The sequence below is a fragment of the Salmo salar genome, chromosome ssa12 (genome assembly GCF_905237065.1).
Source record: "Salmo salar chromosome ssa12, Ssal_v3.1, whole genome shotgun sequence".
NCBI lineage: Eukaryota > Metazoa > Chordata > Actinopteri > Salmoniformes > Salmonidae > Salmo > Salmo salar.
In genome coordinates this window covers 64524758-64547793 of record NC_059453.1, presented here as the reverse complement: position 1 = coordinate 64547793, position 23036 = coordinate 64524758, and the positions used below count along the sequence as shown (strand labels likewise).

At 41.7% G+C, this 23036-nt stretch overlaps 1 protein-coding gene across 1 annotated transcript in view; it reads left to right on the top strand.

The window, feature by feature from the left end:
• LOC106565576 (metabotropic glutamate receptor 2) overlaps positions 1–22363 on the top strand; it is a 59226-nt gene extending 36863 nt beyond the window's left edge. Inside the window, exons 3-6 of the mRNA XM_014132850.2 lie at positions 6803–7643; positions 13638–14701; positions 21257–21434; positions 21740–22363. Of these exons, the coding sequence (XP_013988325.1) occupies positions 6803–7643; positions 13638–14701; positions 21257–21434; positions 21740–21813 (2157 nt within the window). The 3' untranslated portion in view covers positions 21814–22363. The remainder of the gene's footprint in view (positions 1–6802; positions 7644–13637; positions 14702–21256; positions 21435–21739) is intronic.
• The last annotated feature ends 673 nt before the right edge of the window (positions 22364–23036 follow it).

The window sequence follows — 23036 nt, the reverse complement described above, 5'->3', positions numbered from 1 at the left end:
AACATAATCAACACTACTGCTGTACCACTATTACAACATAACATTTCACCACCCTGGAGCCTTCTATTATTAATGCAATAATGAGTGCTGCACCACTCTAGTCTCTATTAGCTTTAGCACTATTTCAACTCCTGTACTTTTACTCTGTTTCTGTGTCAGGTTACTGTGTTTTGATACTGAGCCGTGGACATGGTGCTTGGCTGTGCTTTTGTCTTTCGGCACTCTGTTCTTCCACTGTGCTGGGTTTCTTTCGGTGTGAAGAATACATGAGAGCTGAAAAACCTGTCAGAGCGCTGTTTGCTACGGTCATGTCTCTGTCTGAAATCTCTCTTTCCACGCTCAGGCTGTGTGCTCCAGAGAGAACCTTGTTCCAAGTAATCTGCTCAATAGCAGACTCTTCCTATACAAATCCTCTCCTTGCCTGCTCCCTAATTTTCTTAATTAAATACAGAGCTCTTTCACGGAGGAGGAGTCTCCTCGTGTCGGGAATAGTATGAGCTGCATGTCTAATATGTTTAAGTCAGCTAGGCTGCAGTACAAAGTGAATATGGAACTAGAAGTTAATCAATAATAGTGATTCAAGAAAGATAAACAGTGTGAAAGATTTTTGTTTCTCAATACATAGGAGTATTCTGCTTGAAGTATATTTGATTTCTGTCTGTCTGCCAGACTGACAGATCAGTAATTTGACCAAAAGTTAAGAGTTGCCTTTGAGCAAATACATCTAATTGCTTGAGGTGTGAGGGATGGGTGGATCATGTCATTCCCCAAGGCACTGGCAACAATTTGTTATAGGTATACATTTACATTTTAGTCATTTAGCAGACGCTCTTATCCAGAGCGACTCACTGGGCCTGAGAGCATTCACATAATTTGAGTGGTGAGGAAGCCTGACAATGACAAGTAAGTCAGATACATGGTTTTAATCATTGCCCACAACACACTGTATCCGTGACATGGCCTCTGGGTTACGCTTTATCTCCTCTGGGACCGTGTAAGGATTAATAAAAACAAGCATAAGATACATCCTGGGGCATGGGGAATTACATTTAAGATTATTGATGGAGGAGAAACGAAATATTGATTGGGAGTTATCTACTAATGTTGAGAAATGTATGTTTAGTTACTATTGTGTAAATGTGTGAACCATTTTCTTTTGATGCTGAACTCAGGCTTTTCCATTCCAAGTCAAAGTATACTCAGTGATGTGTCAACTCGTACATGTTGATGTGTGGACATACTTAGGTGTCACTTAATGGGTCTGCTACACAAGTCCTATGTCAATAGTATACCATCAAGCTGCCTGTCACAATCAGCTATGGCTCTGCATCATTTTATCAACACTGACAGCTGACTCAACAAATGAAATAGTTTGCGCCATCCAGCAGTTACATTTTTCTGACCCAATATTATTTTCTTTCTATCTCCTCACTCTTATAATTCTAGTGTTTTTGAAAAAGTGAAATCTGTCAATTTAGTCTGAGTGCTAAAACGTTGTAAACTAGATGCCTTTCCTGGACTTAATTTATAAGACTTGTCGACAGTAGCGGTACGTGGGTAAAGCCAGAAAGAAATGCCATATTACACCTGATAATTGCGTTGTTTGCTTTATAACCTGTTAGTTTATAAGCCTTGCGATCGTGATATACAGGTCTAAAGCCGAGACAAAAAGAAGACACAGTGGCAGAATAAATTCAACCACACCTTTGTTTTATCACAAAACCGGAGAGCAACCTCTGTCCAGTGAAATCCACAAAGCATATTGCATGTAACCAACAGTTACATGACCTTCAGCATGGTCAAGCAATTTAACTTTTCTGACATTTTCAAACCACTAAACAACTATTAATTTAGAACCACGGAGAGTTACCGTAAGTCGCAAAGAAAACAGGAGCTGCCTCCACTATTCCAGCACCATATTAACTTCAACATTTCATCATAATCAAGTCACCTATGCTTAGTCTAATACAGCGACAACTAAAAGATATCAAAAACAATTGTACAATTAACATAAGCTACAGTTGAGGTCGGAAGTTTACATACACTTAGGTTGGCGTCATTAAAACTTGTTCTTCAACCACTCCACAACTTTCTTGTTAACAAACTATAGTTTTGGCAAGTCGGTTAGGACATCTACTTTGTGCATGACACAAGTCATTTTTCAAGACAGATTATTTCACTTTTAATTCACTGTATCACAATTCCAGTGGGTCAGAAGTTTACATACACTAAGTTGACTGTGCCTTTAAACAGCTTGGAAAATTCCAGAAAATTATGTCATGGCTTTAGAAGCTTCTGACATCATTTGAGTCAATTGTAGGTGTACCTGTGGATGTATTTCAAGGCCTACCTTCAAACTCAGTGCCTCTTTGCTTGACATCATGGGAAAATCAAAAGAAATCAGCCAAGACCCCAGAAAAAAAGTTCTAGACCTCCACAAGTCTGGTTCATCCTTGGGAGCAATTTGCAAATGCCTGAAGGTACCACGTTCATCTGTACAAACAATAGTACGCAAGTATAAACACCATGGGACCACGCAGCAGTCATACCGCTCAGGAAGGAGACGCACTCTGTCTCCTAGAGATTAACGTATGTTGGTGCAAAAAGTGCAAGTCAATCCCAGAACAACAGCAAAGGACCTTGTGAAGATGCTGGAGGAAACAGGTACAAAAGTATCTATATCCACAGTAAAACGAGTCCTATATCACCATAACCTGAAAGGCCGCTCAGCAAGGAAGAAGCCACTGCTCCAAAACTGCCATAAAAAAGCCAGACTATGGTTTGCAACTGCACATGGGGACAAAGATCGTAGTTTTTGGAGAAATGTCCTCTGGGCTGATGAAACAAAAATAGAACTGTTTGGCCATAATGACCATCGTTATGTTTGGAGGAAAAAGGGGGAGGCTTGCAAGCCAAAGAACACCATTCCAATCATGAAGCACAGGGGTGGCAGCATCATCTTGTGGGGGTGCTTTGCTGCAGGAGGAACTTGTACACTTCACAAAATTGATGGCATCACGACGAAGGAAAATTATGTGGATATTTTGAAGCAACATCTCAAGACATCAGTCAGGAAGTTAAAGCTTGGTCGCAAATGGGTCTTCCAAATGGATAATGATCCCAAGCATACTTCCAAAGTTGTGGCAAAATGGCTTAAGGACAACAAAGTCAAGGTATTGGAGTGACCATCACAAAGCCCTGACCTCAATCCTATAGAACATTTGTGGGCAGAACTGAAAAAGCATGTGCGAGCAAGTAGGCCTACAAACCTGACTCAGTTACAGCAGCTCTATCAGGAGGAATGGACCAAAATTCACCCAACTTATTGTGGGAAGCTTGTGGAAGGCTACCCGAAACGTTTGACCCAAGTTAAACAATTTAATGGCAATGCTACCAAATACTAATTGAGTGTATGTAAACTTCTGACCCACTGGGGATGTGATGAAAGAAATAAAAGCTGAAATAAATCATTCTCTCTACTATTATTCTGACATTTCACATTGTTAAAATAAAGTGGTGATCATAACTGACCTATGACAGGGACTTTTTCTAGGATTAAATGTCAGGAATTGTGAAAAACTGAGTTTAAATGTATTTGGCTAAGGTGTATGTAAACATCTGACTTCAACTGTAAATATGATGTGGCTGTCCATGGTTCTGATTTCTATGTGTGTGTGTGTGTGTGTGTGTGTGTGTGTGTGTGTGTGTGTGTGTGCGTGCGTGTGTGTGTGTGTGTGTGTGTGTGTGTGTGTGTGTGTGTGTGTGCATGCATGTTCATGCAAGTAGAAAAAAACATTTTGACTCACCCTACTTGTAGAGAAACGAGAATCCTGCTCTCTTTCATCACTCTGTCATACAGTACACACTTGTATTTTTTGTTGTCCTAGGCTACCTGGCTAAAATGCTTGCTCACTAGCCTAATTTCCTTTCAAGGGCATGGTTAGCTAGTGAACATTTGCCTTCTACATCTAGCTACATATTGAACTTCCAACTTCCATTCACAGTTGAGCTCAATCAGTTTAGCTCAACGCTGATTGGCTATTATTATTATTTCCATTTTTTTATCAAGGGAGGCCAAATGCTCCGTTCCCTTGCGTTCAATGCTCCCGAATGGCGCAGCGATCTAAGACGCTTCATCTCAGTGCAAGAGGTGTCACTACAGTCCCTGGTTCAAATCAGGCTGTATCACATCCTGCCGTGATTGGGAGTCCCATAGGGCGGCGCACAATTGGCCCAACATCGTCTGGGTTTTGCGGGGTAGCCGTCATTGTAAATAACAATTTGTTCTTAACTGACTTGCCTAGTTAAATAAATGTTAAAAATTAAAATGCTACGGGCAGCAGCAATGTCATACTTTTTGGACCTGACAGCATCAGATAGATGGCCTACACATACAGAGGGGCGCTGTTTCGTGCCCCTCTTTCTTTTTTTCTCTGTCAATTTTTTTGGGGAAGCCTGGCTTCCCTTGGCATCCATGAATACACGCCAGTGCTTGTCAATGATTTCAGGGCTGCATGCATCCCAATTAAAATCATTGTTGCATTACAGTTGAGCAAACTGCCCACTAGATACACACACGTTGAATCAACATTGTTTCCACGTCATTTCAATGAAATTACATTGAACCAACTTATAATAGACGTTGAATTGACTTCTGTGCCCAGTGGGTAAAGGTTGATGGTAGTGCTAATCTAGGAAGTTTTATTTTTAGATGAAAGTTAGACTTAGATTTTGTACTTTCTGAATCTTGTGTCAGTTGGCACTTAAGTTGGTGCTCGAATTCTCCTAGGAGAAAAAACTGGCTGCTGCTAGCTGTCTGAACATGTGTTTAAAAAGCCTGTCGAGGTGGGTTAGGGAAGGAGAGGTTTTTGGAGAATGTTTCATGGCAATAATAACTAGAGCTCCCAGTCAGGGAATCTCTAGTCAGCCAGGCAGGAAGCCTCCAGGGAAACACACTTTTCAAATATTAAACAGACAACTACTCATATGTTTTAAACAGTTTCTATGGCAACATGCATAAAACGCAATAACTATTTTGAATATGATTTGACTGCCACCTTCTCTTGTTTAAAGAACAAGATATTTTAGTTACATATTACTGTAATAGTGTAGCAATAATTCCTGTGACGCATACCGTGCCAATACATATCACCATATATGACATTCTGAGGTTTAGAGTCTAGATGGATGACTAGTTTGTATCTGGACGATTGAGGTCTTGGGTTCAATTCCAGCTGCTTCTGATTTTGCTATCGTAGAGTGTATTGTATAATATTAATGCATTCATTTTAATAAATATCTCAGTTAGGAAATCACATCTGGTATTCATCCCTCTGATCTCCGAGAATAATAAGGACGGCAGGTACCCTAGCGGTTAAGAGCGTTGGGCCAGTAGCCGAAAGGTTGCTGGGTTGAATCCCAGATCCGACTAGGAGAAAAATATGCCGATGTGCCCTTGAGCAAGGCACTTAACCCTAATTATTCCTGTAAGTCGCTCTGGATAAGAGCGTCTGCAAAACAGAAAACTTAATAAAGAGTCCTGTGATTAAGACTCATTCAGGCACATCACAACAGATTTCCCTTGACATCTCCCAATGTTTGACTTCATTTACGCTGCATTTTCAACTAGCAAAAATGTTTAATAATCGTTAATTATTATGATATACAGAATTAATTAGATATCTCATAGAGGTCTTGGTCAAATAACCCTGATCTTCTATATATGGCCGTGCATACTATTTCAACATAATTTCAGAACACCTACGCATCTATTTTCTTATTCTTGACTTGTATGTTAAAATTGCACAAATTAAATGTCAAACAAAGTATTGAATGCCAACGTAATTCATGATGTGCTATCAAATTTCATTAAAGGAAAGGTTTGCTGGAATTCAAGATGTTATGCTATGAGAGTGAGACCCTGAATTAAAAGAGAATACAAGTGGCGTGGCATTCTTTGGCGTGATCAGACCAGACTCCCCTTCTGTCTGTCTCTCTGTGTCTGTCTTTTTCTGAGTATTTCTTTATAGTGAAATGGAATCTATATCTAAATGTAGTTCATACCGTGTGTTTCCATATCAAGGCAATGAATCATCTGATATTGCATGGCTTTATTGGTGGATGTTGTTGACAGTGTGGTAGATCAGATATGACATATCTGGGTAGTAGGTTATGTGGGCATCCCTGGAGCCCGTGGCAACCCCAGGATGTTGTCACACAATCAGCAGAAAGGAGATTTGTGAAATACACTGCTGGGACTCAGAGGGAGATGAGAGGCTACAGATTGGAGAGACTGATTGTCCCTGTTGGCCAAAATGCTAGTGAGACTACAGTATTCTGTATCTGATATGGCTCATTTCATGAACTTATGAAATTATGAGTTATAAAGAAATTACCCACACGCAATATCTGTTTTGATTCAATAAAATATCAGAACTCCCATTAATGCAGTGAATTGTAATACATGTATAACAGTTATAGTACTAAACTTTACCAGTACTATTATGAGGGTGTAAAGCAGGCATCATCAACTAGATTTAGCAGGGGGGCGATTTTGTCTTGAGAGGATGGTCATAGGGCCAGAACATAATTACAAATAATTTGTGGACTGCAAATTGACCGCTGATTTAGTGGTGTTTAGTTGCTCCAAGAACTTGGGGGGCCAACTAAAACCTCCCATGAGCCAAATTTGGCCTATGGGCTGCCAGTTGGGGAACCCCGGTGTAAAGTCTAGGTACAGTAAATACCTACAGTATTGTTGAAATCTTGATCATGGTCTCATGGTACCTCTCTCCCTCTCCAGGTGGCCAACCTCCTTCGTCTTTTCCAGATTCCTCAGATCAGCTATGCCTCCACCAGCGCCAAGCTCAGTGACAAGAGCCGCTACGACTACTTTGCCCGCACGGTGCCCCCTGACTTCTATCAGGCCAAGGCCATGGCAGAGATCCTGCGCTACTTCAATTGGACCTACGTGTCCACCGTGGCATCGGAGGGCGACTACGGGGAGACAGGTATCGATGCCTTCCAGCAGGAAGCCCGCGCCAGCCAGATCTGCATCGCCACCTCAGCTAAGGTGAGCCGCTCGATGAACCGCTACAGCTACGACCAGGTGATCCGCTCGCTACAGCAGAAGTCCAACGCCAAGGTGGTCATCCTTTTCACGCGCAGTGAGGATGCCCGGGAACTGCTGGTAGCCGCCAACCGCATGAACGTGTCCTTCATCTGGGTGGCCAGCGATGGCTGGGGGAGACAGGATAGTGTGGTGAGAGGCAGCGAGGCTGTGGCAGATGGGGCCTTCACCATCGAGCTGGCCTCCTACCCCATACTTCAGTTTGCTGAGTACTTCACAGGCCTGAACCCCTACAACAACACACGCAACCCCTGGTTCAGGGAGTTCTGGGAGAATCGTTTCCAGTGTAGCCTCCATGACCTGGGTTGTGGGAAGCACTCTCTGCGCGATGGCCTGTTTGAGCCGGAGTCGAAGATCATGTTTGTGGTGAATGCTGTCTATGCCATGGCTCATGCCCTGCACAACATGAGGCAGACACTGTGCCCCAACGCCACCACCAAGGTCTGTGACGCTCTGAAGCCAGGCAATGGCAGGAGATTCTACAGGGAGTATATTCTCAAGACCAAGTTTGACGGTGAGTTAAGAAGATTGATGTGTATGGCTATGACAAGGTTACATGACTATTCTGTATACAGAGAAATTAGATGTTCTATATCCTAAAAAAATACTATATCTAGGATTGTTACCGTGACCATATTACCGCCACACCGGCAGTCACGAGTCAACTTCCAAGTCAAATTCCACGTGACCGTTGGGCCACGCCACTGCGCTCTAATGCTGCTGATGGTCATTAGTAGCCTACCAAACAGCAGCAGGCTGCTGAGGGGAGGATGGCTCAGAATAATGGCCGGAACGGTGCAAATGAAATGACGTCAAACACATGGAAAGCATACGTTTGCTATATTTGGTACCATGCCACTTTTGACGCTCCAGCCATTACCAGGATTCTGTCCTACCCAATTAAGGTTCCACCAACCTCCTGTGAGGCCAATACTCTGCAATCTATTGTCCTTCTAATCACTCTGACATCAATGCAAATGAAATCGAAAATCAAATCAAATCAAACACTTCATGGGAGTCCTGCCATTCACAGTTTGAGAGGAATAGGATCACCTGTTGCTCAGTGAGAGCCAGCTCCTTATAGCTGGTTGATGCATGGAAAGAAATGTGTTCCTATAAGCCCATGTTGTACAACATTTCTATAGGCTATGCAATTGCGTGAGAAAACAGAGTTTTGATGGCCTCTATTAAAAAGAGGAGGATCCAATCATATTTCTATAGGCTTACAATATTTATTTCACAACATTCCTAAAATGAAGCACATTGCTTTGCTTTACAACTGGAGTAGCCTACCTGGCTGGCATGAAAATGAACCACCGGAAAAGCGTCCTCCATTTGCTGTTGAAATGCATACAGATGACATGTCTTTTTTCCCCTACTCGTGTTCCGACAGATGCATGATAATGGCCTTTCTAAATCAAAACTAATTTCACACATATATAATTTAGCATATGTAAAGACCAGATTAAATTGAGAATAGTCTGATGGGTGAGAATATTATCACTTGTGAATGATGCCCAGCGTGTGTAGTCTAAAAGGCAAGGAACAGTGTATGCACTTTTTCAAATTAGTCGCATGTATCATGTAGCCGAGCCCATAGGCCTATATGTTTTAGAGAGCCCATAGCTCATAGGCCTATAAGTTTTGGAGAGCCCAGAGCCCATAGCCTACAGAGCCTAGAGAAACGTGTTCTTATAAGCCCAGTTATTGCGCAATCATGTGACTTTTGACTGGACACTATTTAAAAGAGGATCCCAGCTTTCTCGTGTAGCTATATTTATTGCTAAATTCTTAAAATGATGCACATTAATCGGCTTTACGAATGGGGTAGCATACCTGGCATATTTAAAACATAACCTCCATTCGCTATTCAAGTGCAGGCTACTGATGACGTCTGTTATTTTGTGGGTCATTCTAAATAAAAAAATATTCCACACATATACAGCATTAGTAGGATATACGTAAATACCAGATAATAAATTGAGAATAGTCTGATGGGTGAGAATATTATCCAGTGCTTGCCAAATTGTGAATGAGATACTGATGAAGTGTGTGCAGCCTTAATGCAACTCAATTTCATTAGTTGCGTCATGCAGCCTTAGAATATATTAGAAATCAAGACATATTGCCTAACGTTTGTATTACAACTAAATCTGCATAAATAACTCTAAATGAAGCATATAGGAGGACCTGTTTCTTTGTCAACCACTCAACACAGAATAGCTGCATGTGCACACCCCTTTGTAAATCATTTGGATAAAATATCCTTTCTATGTCAGTCAACTATGTTCAATTGTATTGTTCTTACTATAAAATAATATCAAATAATGCCATGGGAATTATAAGCAAATCTTGCCTGCTAAATTAACTAGTGTAGCCTACAGCTATATGGCATAGCCAGATCAGGGCCTAACATATGGATGGCTCAGAATATGCTATTCTGTTCTTCTGAAATAGGCTACATTTTCTTCACATCATAATGTTTCTTTAGACTTGACTAAAATAAATCATGGATTTATTGTGATTGTGTAGGCTATATTAAATGGATTTATTAGACTTTTTAAAACTGTACATGTTCCAAAGGTCCGCTAAGTGTGGAAGCCGGAGATGCTAAACGTGTTTATGTTAAATAAAGGTCAATTACTGTGAGTCCTGCAGTGATTTGCATGACAATCACCAGTGGCTGACAACATTTCATGACCTCCGTAGTCTAACTATATCCTAAGAAATGTGATTTCCCTTTAGAATATTGCCAGAGAACAAATAGATCATATTCAATTCGGTTTTTTAGTACTTCATTTGGTTTATCTATATTATCCTTTTCTCTAATTATCCTCTCACCACATAATGTTGAAAATTAAAACTACACTGCATGATATCTTGCAATCATAATCTACCCATGAGTGCCCTGCTTGGTGACAAATTTGATTACATCAAATTAGATCCATTGTATCAATTCCTACCTAAACATAGGAACAGTCCAATGACTAATTCAAGTTGTTGTTTATAATACTGCTGAAGATAACAGCTTGCAATGATTCAATTTGCAAAGATGAAACATCCATGTCCAGCCTCACTCTCTGAGGCTCATTTTGTCACACATCTCATCTGCCTGGAGTGCGAGGACAGTGATTTGGCCCAGAACCTGGATATCACAAATAGGAATTACTGTACTTAAACACTTTCATTAGGCATCGACACTCTTATTCATGTGGTGAGCAAAGATAGTTAGCAAGTGTATCAGATCATTTATGTAAAACCCTATAGCATCAACACATCTGTACAACAACACCACCAAGCCAAATGCACTAACTACTAAACTATTGACTGAGTAATTAGTCTTAAAGTATTGATGGAGTAAAAGGCAATAATATTTTCATGCATGAGTAATGGTGGGTGGTTTGAAGTCCATGAGGGTTGCTTTACCCAAGCAATCCATCTCAGCCGTTCATGGATTTTAGATGGATCCCCAGGGGATCTTGCTGTCAGAAGACATCAGATTGGACTACAAGACTACAATCGCCCAATGGCCTGAAGTGTATGGACATCTGTGGGAAGAAGGCAGTACAGCAGGGTCACAAACGACCCTTTATCCATAATAAAGCCCTGTTTCCTCTAGTTAAAAAAAGGGCCTATTCAGCTAAGAATGGTTCTAAAAAATCCTATAAATGCATTGATATTTCTATACATGGCTTGCAAATAGTTTTTCCATAGTTAGAGATTATGAATTGATTAATTTTCAATGTTTTTGACATGGTACAAAGTGATTGTAACTGTTTATTCCAGGGTGATGAAGTAAGGGATAATTAACAAGAGGCTATGCGTCTAGGGAAATAATAAACAAGGTGGAAGGTGTATTCCATGACGCGCTAGGTGAGTGGAACTGACCTTCCAAGGAGTTGCATTATTTTCCAGAGAACACATGGAGTTAATTATCCCTTTTATACCATGGCTATAATTAAGCAAAAACGCCCTTGAAACCGGAGATTATCGTGTGTTATACAACGGGTGAGTCTAATCCCGGATGCTGATTGGTTAAAACCACATTCCACAGGTTATGACTATTCCACAAGTTAACACCGGCTAAATCTATGACGTTGAAATGCCTATTTACTCTGACTGCACAATCCACTGTCTCATCAGATCAGCCAGGCAACTTATATACTAGATCTACTCAGTAAAAGCATCTAGACATTATCTCCCTTCTAGACTAGCATTTGGTTTTCAACAGCAAAGATTTGAATAACCTTGCTCTCTGTCTCGCCAACATTTGCAACATTGTTTCAATATTGAAATTCGATCTCTAGCTGTCCTATGGTAATGAACGTGTCGGGAGTCGGGATGAGACAGACAGGCTGGCAGCTTTTTTCAAGCAGTCGAAATCATGAATCAGCATAAGTTTTTATGGATATACTGTATTTTCTCATGTTTTGACCCAGTCGTTCATTCTAATCATTCTATTCATTCGACGTTGCTATGCTAAACAAATCATTGGCATGTAGCTAGCTAGCAACCTAGCTGGTGATGTTAATAGTCAAGTTTCCGTTGACGGCACACCGTTAGAAGAACTCTCCATGGTCCTGGTTAGTGACAGCCAGTGATTTCCTCTTCTTTGGCGGAGAATGGGACTTACCTCTCACATTGTTGCCAGCTAAAAGGCGTGCCAGCACTTTCTGTTCTCCATGTTAGGGGCTGCCAATAACTGTTTAGTGAGCTCTCACACCGATGGCCACTCATATCTATTTCCCTTGCCTCCAGGCCCGCATCGAATAACTTTTGCCTTCTGAAGTTGCTACCCAAGCGGGCTGGTCCTTAGATATTTTCTCATGTTTTGACCCAGTCCTTCATTCTAACCATTCTATTCATTCGATGTTGCTATATAATTGGCATGTAGCTATCTATCTCAGATTAAATGATGAGCGACAATAACTTCAATAAATAAGGATTTAATAAATATCCAATAGGCTTACATATGCTGCCTTGCGCCGGTTTCCCTGGTGAATTATTAGTTTCATGTTCATTGTTCAATCTTAGGCTTGCTAGCCTACTCGCAAGGGAGAGATCACATTTGTAAAATTATACATTGTTGCACAGGTCATAGAGGAGGCAGACTGGTAGGCTTATAAAACCCCCAACTGTTGCAAACCAAATAGTAGTGTGGAAAAATAATGTGTAGATGCTTTTTTTCCCAGAGGGAGATGAAGTTCATTCATTTCCTGCCCGCAACTGTGGAATTATGATATTTTGCAGGAGTTGTTGTCCCATATCAACCAATCAGGATCAAAACAACCCATTTTATAATTTAACACATTTGCCTCTAGAAATGGCCATGGGGCTGTAGTGGAGCAGGTTGAGAGCTTCAAGTTCCTTGGTGTCCACATCACCAACAAACTGTCATGGTCCAAACACACCAAGACAGTCGTGAAGAGGGCACGACAACACCTATTCCCCCTCGGGAGACTGAAAAGATTTGTCATGTGTCCTCAGCTCCTCAAAAAGTTATACAGCTGCACCATCAAGAGCAACCTGACTGGTTGCATCACCGCCTGGTATGGCAACTGCTCGGCCTCCGACTACAAGGCGCTACAGAGGGTAGTGCGTATGGCCCAGTACATCACTGGGGCCAAGCTTCCTGCCATCCAGGACCACTATAACAGGAGGTGTCAGAGGAAGGCCCTAAAAATTGCCAAAGACTCCAGCCGCCCTAGTCATAGACTGTTCTCTCTGCTACCGCATGGCAAGCGGTACCGGAGCGCCAAGTCGTCCAAAAGGCTTAAACAGTTAATCAAATTGCTACCCGGACTATTTGCATTGACCCCCCCCCCCCTTTTTATGCTGCTGCCACTGTTTATTATCTATTATCTATGCATAGTCACTTTACCCCTACATACATGTACATATTTACTCAATTACCTAGACTAACCTGTAGCCCCGCACATTGACTCGGTACCAATTGAATTCTACCATGCCGATATGCTGTGCGTTATAGGGAAATAATGCACGCTCAAGAATGCCCTTCAAGCCATTAAGAAACGAGTATTCAACAATTCCATGGTATAATCTGCTGTAAATCCATAGTTTTTGACACCTGAATAGTAAAACAGACTGCTGAATCGCATTCACATTCAAGTGCAATAAACCTGTGTCAAAGAAAACAGAGTCAACCTTCTGGCTTCAATTATGTAAATGCTGGGTTTGCACCTGTGTCCCCGATGCATCAGCTACTGTTCAATCCCATGTGGAAGGAATGGATTGTCAGAGGGGAGATACAGAGGTGAAGTGATGAAGCACAAACAAGCTCATTCCATCAGAACATGTCGACTCCAAGATCGTCGATTTATTATATCAATGATGCTAGGAAAGAAAACACAATTAATTCAAAATACCAATCTTAGTCAGAGTTCAGAGGGTTGATCATATATTGTATTGTTATGGATAGACATTAATTTGCTTATTTGACTTTCAACTATCATAACACGTCCATGGTCTTCTCTTTCACACCTTGCAGCTCCATTCCGTCCAGCAGACACAGAGAACATGGTGAGGTTCGATGCCTTTGGAGACAGCCTGGGCCGCTACAACATATTCCACTACCACAAAGAGGACGGGCGCTATGTCTACCATAAGGTGGGCTACTGGGCCCAGAGTCTGACCTTCAACACCAGCCAGATCCCCTGGGAGGGTCATGCTGTACCCACCTCCCAGTGTAGCGACCCCTGCAGGAAGAACGAGGTGAAAAGCATGCAGCCTGGAGACGTGTGCTGCTGGATCTGCATCCCTTGCCAGTCCTACCAGTACCTGATGGATGAGTTCACCTGCACCGACTGCAAGTTTGGCGAATGGCCCCTGGCCAACTTGACGGGCTGCTACAACCTGCCTGAGGAGTACATCCGCTGGGAAGATGCCTGGGCTATAGGCCCGGTTACCATCTCCTGCCTGGGCATAATGTGTACACTCTTCATCATCGGCCTCTTCCTCAAGCACAACGACACCCCCGTGGTGAAGGCCAGTGGGCGGGAAGTGTCCTACATTCTCCTGCTGGGTGTTCTGATGTGCTACAGCATGACTTTCATCTATATCGCCAAGCCCTCCATGGCTGTGTGTACCCTACGTCGACTTGGCCTGGGCACCTCCTTCGCTGTTTGCTACTCAGCGCTCCTCACCAAGACTAACCGCATCGCACGCATCTTCAGCGGAGTGAAGGACGGAGCCCAGCGGCCGAGGTTCATCAGCCCTGCCTCCCAGGTGGCCATCTGCGGGGGTCTGATCTCTTGCCAACTGGTGGTGGTGGTGGTCTGGCTCCTGGTGGAGACCCCGGGGGTCAGGAAGGAGGTGAGCCCAGAGAGGAGGGACATAGTTACCCTCAAATGCAACAGCAAAGACTCCAGCATGCTCATGTCCCTCACCTACAACTGCATCCTCATCATCCTCTGCACCGTGTACGCCTTCAAGACCAGGAAGTGTCCAGAGAACTTCAACGAGGCCAAGTTCATTGGGTTCACCATGTACACCACCTGTATCATCTGGCTGGCCTTCCAGCCCATCTTCTACGTCACGGCCAGCGACTACAGGGTGAGTTACCAACTCTATGGGCCAGATTCAGACTTGAGATATGTAGTTTTAATCCTTTACACTCATGGGAATTGGCATATATAGATAGGGCTAAATTGAAATGTTTCTTACAGAATAAATATGAAAATACATAAGTATGGTAGCAATTGAAAGGGAACAGTTTGGAGTTAATAGGAACATCTGTTCATTCTGTCCAGAACAACCCGGGGTATGACGTCATGTTATCTTGTAACTGCACATCAAACACAGTGATCATAAATGCTGACACTGATATTGACAACAAAACATTTGCAAAAGTTGCCCAATTAACGGGAGGGATGGGGGCAACTTCTTGTCACGCACGGTGCTCAAGTTCAGAATGTCTGTCAGTTAAACCCGTATGCAGGTGTGAGTGTAAAAGGGCTACGTCAATAAAATATGGATTTAAGTAAAACATAAATGACTCAAGTCCTTGTTAAGCCAACTTATCTCAAGTCTGAATAGGGCCCAGAGAGTTTGTTATTCTGGTATAAATAATCACTGCTTTTCCAAAGAATAACACCACAACATCAACACACTGCCTAACATATATCTACTTTACAAGCTGAGGTGGAAGGCACACAAAATGGATCCCTTTGTTGTTAATTCTACTTGTGTTTTCCTGTGTCCTAATAGTCATAGTCATAAGTCAAGGAATGTGAGTTTGGCGCAATGAATCTTTTCTAAAGCACCTGCGAGTTGAGATGTGAGATATCAAATCCCTTTGAACACTTCTCTTTAACTTTGATAAAAGCAGCAGCTCTCTTTTCATGTGGCTGAGAAATCTGTTCCAGGTGAGAACAAAGGCTCAGAGGAGATCATATCATATTTGTTTTAATAGGTGGGATGGATTTGGACTGAAAACACACTTGAAATCAGCTACTGAATGACAATTAGCATAGAGCAAACGATTAGTCAATGGATTTATTAAGTAATGCTCTCCAACATTGTGTAAATATTGTATGTGTATACTTTACACAAGTGTGTATGTGGCGTGTGGACAGCAGAGCAAAAATCAGAACAGCTAGGAAAATATTTCTGTGGCCAAGTGACCTAATCATGCTTGGATTGTTAAGTCTTGTACCTAAAGATCTGATGATGGAGAGAGAGAGAGTTCCAGAAAGACATACTTAGCTCTGTGGTGTTTGGTTCCCTCTGGGATCCCTCTGTGGACTGGAGCCGGGGAGAGAGGCAGAGAGAGGTCCCCTGGTGACCCTATACCTCTGCAGACACAGATGGGCAGGCTGGAGAGCATGAGGTCTGGAGGTGGGACAGAACATCCCTGTGCGTAGTTTTGTGGAATGGAGTGTGAAAGAGCAGGACGTTAAGTCCCAGCTGTGTCCCGTGTGCTGGGATTATGGTCTCCAAGGGCTTCAGAGGGACCCTACCTCATGGCAGAAGGGGTATGGGAAAGAGTGGGACACGGACAGAACAGAGTGTCAGATCAACACAGATATCTAATCTGACCACTCTGATTATCTCTGATGTAACTGAACTGAAACAGTGGCTCATGTGATTTGTTTTGTCTGCTGTGAGGGATATACAGTGCCTTGCAAAAGTATTCATCCCCCTTGGCATTTTTCCTATTTTGTTGCATTACAACCTGTAATTTAAATTGATTTTTATTTGGATTTCATGTAATGGACATACACAAAATAGTCCAAATTGGTGAAGTGAAATGAAAAAAATAACTTGGTTCAGAAAATTCTAAAAAACTAAAATTGGAAAAGTGGTGCGTGCATGTGCATTCACCCCCTTTGCTATGAAGCCCCTAAATAAGATCTGGTGCAACCAATTACCTTCAGAAGTAACATATTTAGTTAAATAAAGTCCACCTGTGTGCAATCTAAGTGTCACATGATCTCAGTATATATACAGCTGTTCCGAAAGGCCCCAGAGTCTGCAACACCACTAAGCAAGGGGCACCACCAAGCTAGCGGCACCATGAAGACCAAGGAGGTCTCTAAACAGGTCAGGGACAAAGTTGTGGAGAAGTACAGATCAGGGTTGGGTTATAAAAAATATCTGAAACTTTGAACTTCCCACGGAGCACCATTAAATCTATTATAAAAAAAATTAAAAAATATGGCACCACAACAAACCTGCCAAGAGAGGGCCGCCCACCAAAACTCATGGACCAGGCAAGGAGGGCATTAATCAAAGGCAACAAAGAGACCAAAGATAATCCTGAAGGAGCTGCAAAGCTCCACAGCAGAGATTGGAGTATCTGTCCATAGGACCACTTTAAGCCATTCACTCCACAGAGCTGGGCTTTACGAAAGAGTGTCCAGAAAAAAACCCATTGCTTAAAGAAGAAATAAGCAGACTCCCCAAACATATGGAAGAAGGTACTCTGGTCAGATGAGATTAAAATTATATTTTTGGCCATCAAGGAAAACGCTATGTCTGTTGCAAACCCAACACCTTTCAGAACCCCATCCCCACAGTGAAGCATGGTGGTGGCAGCATCAATCATGCTGTGGGGATGTTTTTCATTGGCAGGGACTGGGAAAACTGGTCAGAATAGAAGGATTGATGGATGGCGCTGAATACAGGGAAATTCTTGAGGGAAACCTGTTTCAGTCTTCCAGAGATTTGAGACTGGGACAGAGGTTCACCTTCCAGCAGTACAATGACCCTAAGCATATGCTAAAGCAACACTCGAGTGGTTTAAGGGGAAACATTTAAATGTCTTGGAAAGCCCAGACCTCAATCCAATTGAGAATCTGTGGTATGACTTAAAGATTGCTGTACACGAGCGGAACCCATCCAACTTGAAGAATGGGCAAGTTGGATGGGGGGGGGGGTTGAATAGTTATGCACGCTCAAGTTTTCTGTTTTTTTGTCTTATTTCTTGTTTGTTTCACAATAAAAAATATTTTGCATCTCCAAAATGTTAGGCATGTTGTGTAAATCAAATGATACAACCCCCCCAAAAATCAATTTTAATTCAAGGTTGTAAGGCAACAAAATAGGAAAAATGCCAAGGGGGTGAATACTTTCGCAAGCCGCTGTGTCACTGTGCTGTGTTCTTTCTGCTACACTCTTGCTATGAGATGGTTGTCCTCACACCCTGAGATTTCAGAAATCTCTGGTTGAATAATCAAACAGTAATTTGCATATGTCACCCATGAAATGTTTAAGCAGGGAAAATATGGTGTACTGAGGCATGAATTACAAACATGATTATCAAATGAAATATTAAAGATGTCATCTCTGAAGGGGGACAAGCAGCTTTTCCTCCAACCTCTGTGACATAGGTTAACAAAGGCAATGAAACATCAGTCATATCCAAAGGTAAAGAGTGCCCTTGTTTCATGTAACCCATACATCAGAATAATCTAACTTTGATTCCTCAAGATTTGTTTTAAATCATTGATGCCAAAAATGTGGTTCAACAAATCAAAGGCCTCATCAGCTGTCTTACCCCACGCTGTTACAAATCTCTGCAGCTAGGCTTGTACATGGTTGTACAACTATCAGATGTACAGGTAACTGCCAAAATAAAGGAAACACTTGAGTAAATGAGGGATACAAAGTGCACTGAAGAAAATATAAATGCAACATGTAAAGTGTTGGTCCCATGCTTCATGAACCCAGAAATGTTCCATACGCACAAAAAGCATATTTATCTCAAATGTGTTCATCTTTTATTGTGGCATAAACAGAACCAGTCATGATGTTTTTATCTGATTGTTAAACAGTCATTTTAAGGGCTCCTTTACTAGGCTCCCCGTGCACATTCATCCACTCGCAACATATTTCCAACCTCCAAACAGTGGTGAATGGAAAGAGACATCTGTTACACAAAACACCAAAAAGTGTAATGACATTTGACAGGGGGGAAGAATTTATGCATCAGTGTTGGCCACTCATTCCTGCCTTCGCAAAATGTCAGTGTTTTTGTCTAACCACATTGCATTTTGGAATGTAGTCTATACCACCTGTTTTCAAGTCCATTCACAAATGTTTCATGACATAAGGGAATGATTAATAATGGTGTAATAGCCTACAGTTCTCTTGACATTTTGTTTTAATTATTGTGATAGTCTCATGTTTTACTGGTACGGCGTACCCCCACTGTGTCTTTTGCCAGGACGCCTTACCGGAACATACCGCCTTACTTTCACCCCTGTTCCTGAGTTAATTAAGCAATTAACATCCCATCATCCTTATTGTCATGTATAAAATTGCCCTGTTGCCCATTATTTTGGCTACCATGGATAGAAGAAAAGATCTCAGTGACTTTGAAAAAGGGGTCTCAAAGGACCATAGCGGGTTTAAAGTGTGTGTGTGTTTCAGTCACCAGATCTCAACCCAATTGAACACTTATGGGAGATTCTGGAGCGGCATCTGAGACAGTACCATCAACAAAACATGCCTTATTAAGACACTTTATGTTGGTGCTTCCTTTATTTTGGCAGTTACCTGTATCTTTAGGTTTTATTGGGGACATTTATTTCATATACTCATATTCTACAATCCAACAGAAACACTGAAATCATCCATTCATGCTCTATGTTCACATCCTGTTACCAGGCTGAAAATGTAGCATGATCTCACTCTTCCTGTGCTAAAAACACACCTGAATAGACTTTTTGGCTACCACAGGCTACACAGCCTTTTAAAAACAGACACTTCCCACTGGGCACACACTGGTTGAATCAATGTTGTTTCCACGTCAATTCAATGACATTTTGTTGAACCAATGTGGAATAGACGTTGAATTGACGTCTGTGCCCAGTGGGTTGTATCTAAAAGTCTTATAGAAAGTACTTACAAAAATCTGTGTCTACTGTATGTCAGGTTTCATAATGAACAACTCAATCCCACACTGAGAAGACAGATTTCCAGCTCTCAGCTCTTCCTAAGAAATATATTTGCTTAACACTTTATTATGCAGTATATTGTCCTCATTGCCGTGTTATTAAAACTATTTTTGAGTACAAAGTGTGGGATATAGGACCTGTGTGCTATTTGATAATATCCAGTTACTTACATGAGGATGACATCAGTTTACCACCATTTAGTTATATTATAAACCAGATTTAAACCGATGGATTAACTTTTTAACATAATGTACAGCTCAACAAAGGGACTGATAGTTGAGCCGGTCAACAAATCAATTATTTATTTCACATTGAACTATACAACTCAAAGATTCACTTGTGTCATGTTATGGTGAATTTGCATTCAGTGACAGCAGTGAGTGAACGGCCACAGCACAGCTTGAACAGCGTGTCTACCGCTGGGTGCTCTCTGCCTGCCAGCCCAGCTCATTCTAATGCTGATATTAGTATTCAGGGAAACATGGACAGACACCTTGGAAGTGTGTGGATGGCAGACTGGCAAGATCCACCCAGCACCCACCCACCATGCAGCACTGCACTATAACTAAACAGTAATCTGGGAAGAGACAAAAACTAAGCTTGGCTGTATATAAAAGGACTGGCTGATGACACACAACTGCATGTGGGCGGTTGGAAGGAGATGACGGGAGGGGGAGGGGGGTTAGGATGATTTGAGGGACTGACAGGCGAACAGCTCACTCACTCACACCCCTCTCCTCTCAGATACTGCTGGTAGCACCACACAAGCACACATTTAACCTATTTCCTGAAATTGTCTGCTTACTATCTGTTTGCTTTTTGACATTCCTCAGTCTCCATGGTGTATTGTGTTCCGTAATCAGGGTTGGGTAGGTAGGTTATTTCTAAATGTAATCCGTTACAATTACTAGTTACCTGTCCAAAATGTGTATCAGTAATGTAACTTTTGGCTTAACAAACTCAGTAACGTAATCAGATTTTTGGGGGATTACTTTTCTCGTAAAAGGCATTAGAAGAAGACAAATTATCCATCAAACGCATTTGGTGTGCCATCATAGTGGTCTCTGACTTGTGGTCAAATCAAATAAAATGTTATTTGTCACATGCGCCGAATACAACAGGTATTACAGTGAAATGCTTACTTACAAGCCCCCTAACCAATAATACAGTTAAGAAAAATAAGAGTTAAGTAAAAGTAACAAATAATTCAACAGCAGCAGTAAAATAACAATAGCGAGGCTATATACAGGGGGTACCGGTACAGAGTCAATGTGCGGGAGCACCGGTTAATCGAGGTAATTGAGGTAATATGTACATGCAGGTAGAGTTAAAGTGACTATGCGTAGATAATAAACAGAGAGTAGCAGCAGCGTAAAAGAGGGGTCTGGGTAGCCCTTTGATTAGGGGTCAGACTCGCTCAGGAGGAACAAACTTAAACTTGCGCCTTTTTTAAATGCTGAATTGAATGTCATTGGGAAATGTATAGGTATCCAAGAAGTAATCATCTAGGTTTACAAAAGTATCTGTAATCTGATTTAAATATTTTTGCTTGTAACGTTACTGATTGGAGTTCGTTTTTTTGTAATCAGATTACATGTAATCAGTTACTCCCCAACCCTGTCCGTAATGTGATATGTATTGGCTTTATCAGATGAGTAATCCCTGTCTCTGGTCCCATCTTCTCCATTTATCCCTCTCCCCCCTTCAGGTGCAGACCACCACCATGTGCATCTCTGTCAGTCTGAGTGGCTCAGTGGTACTGGGCTGCCTCTTCGCCCCTAAGACCCACATCATCCTGTTCCAGCCCCAGAAGAACGTCACCTCGCTCCGGGTGTCCACCACCCGCTTCGGCGTCACCACCGGCCCCGGATCCAGCTTCTCTCAAGGTACAAACCCCGCCGGCAGGCGAACACAACCTTCATCATCACCATCATCATCATTATTATTTCCATCGTGGTCGTTAAAGTAATTTTACATGATAATTATTAATCACTGAGATGTTTCAACACATTACGTGATACAGCACATCACTTGAGAACACCCCTGTGGTGAGCTGTCACACCAGCGTCTCTACATTTTAGAATGAGGTGTTCTTTTCTACTCCATCTTCTTCTCTAACCTCTAATCTGACTGCCAGTGGATTGTAATCTGATAGAAGTGTTGTAGAAAATGGTCTATTCTCTTTCTGCAGCTTCAGCCTCCAATATTGTACCAACGGTGTGTAATGGTCGGGAAGTGGTGGACTCCACGACTTCATCTTTGTGAAGACTGACAGACTGAGCCTCATGTTCCTCTGCTGCCATTGTATACACTTCTATAACCACTAGTCAAGAATCAGCTGTTTCAGATAATAAAGAGGTCACACAGAAGATTGTCCAGATTTTGTTATCCTCTTAGTGATGTGAGTACAATGTCCCGATTCTGTTTTCATTCTCTGACTAGTAGCAATTTTAAAAAGAGATGTCAAAGATTCAGTATTATAGCCCTTCTTTTTATTGAAGATTTTACTTCAGACATGGAGTAAATTATAGTAAATCTGTTAAATGTAATATATACAAGATGTTTTTAATGTAGATTTTGGTGAACCAGTTTGTGCTTTCTTGTAATTTATGTAAATAAAACGTTTTTTTTTTTTATTAATATGAAAACTACAGATGTGTTGAATATTTTATAACTCTCATACACAGGCTGTCTGACTGAAACAAAATGTGTAGTTAAACTGTAATTCAATCAGAAGACACATTACTTAACACAGAGTCACCAAGGAGGTGATCAAACGCTAGTGTGTGTATTTTAGTTAAAGTATTATGTTGCATAGAAACCATTTTCCTACGTGTTACCGCTGCTCTTGAATTCCACAGAGCATTTTGGGAAAGGTGAATAAAATGAATGACATTTCATGACAGAATTGTATCACCCGGGAGCCTCGGCATGAGTAACCCTCAGAAACACCTCCAAGAACTTCAAACTCAAAAACCTACATCAACAGTTGGTATTTTCAAGTATTTAACACCGTGGCATTTTCAGGCGGCCAGATAACTGGCATAGCCACATCACAGGAACCCATTACTGATAAAAATATACCAACAACTTACAAATGCCACCCTCAGCCAGACAAAGCGTACCTTAATTTATTGGAGAATCCCAGTGGCATACCTTGACCCACCTCCAACTACCACCTAATGAGCCTCTTCAACTCTTGAGTGCTCTAACATTCTAACTCTAAACTCTAACATCAGGAGAAATAATGCAAATCATCTTGAGACGAGAAGCATAAGCAAATATTACTTTATGCAATATGTGATTCAAATATTTATCATACAATCCCCCTCTAAAATACTATTTGCTTGCGCAATTCCTTGTGCAATTCCTCACTTTAGTTTCACTGAGTGTACAAAACATTGAGGACACATGCTATTTCCATGACATACTGACCAGGTGAATCCAGGTGAAAGTATTGATCCCTTATTGATGTCACTTGTTAAATC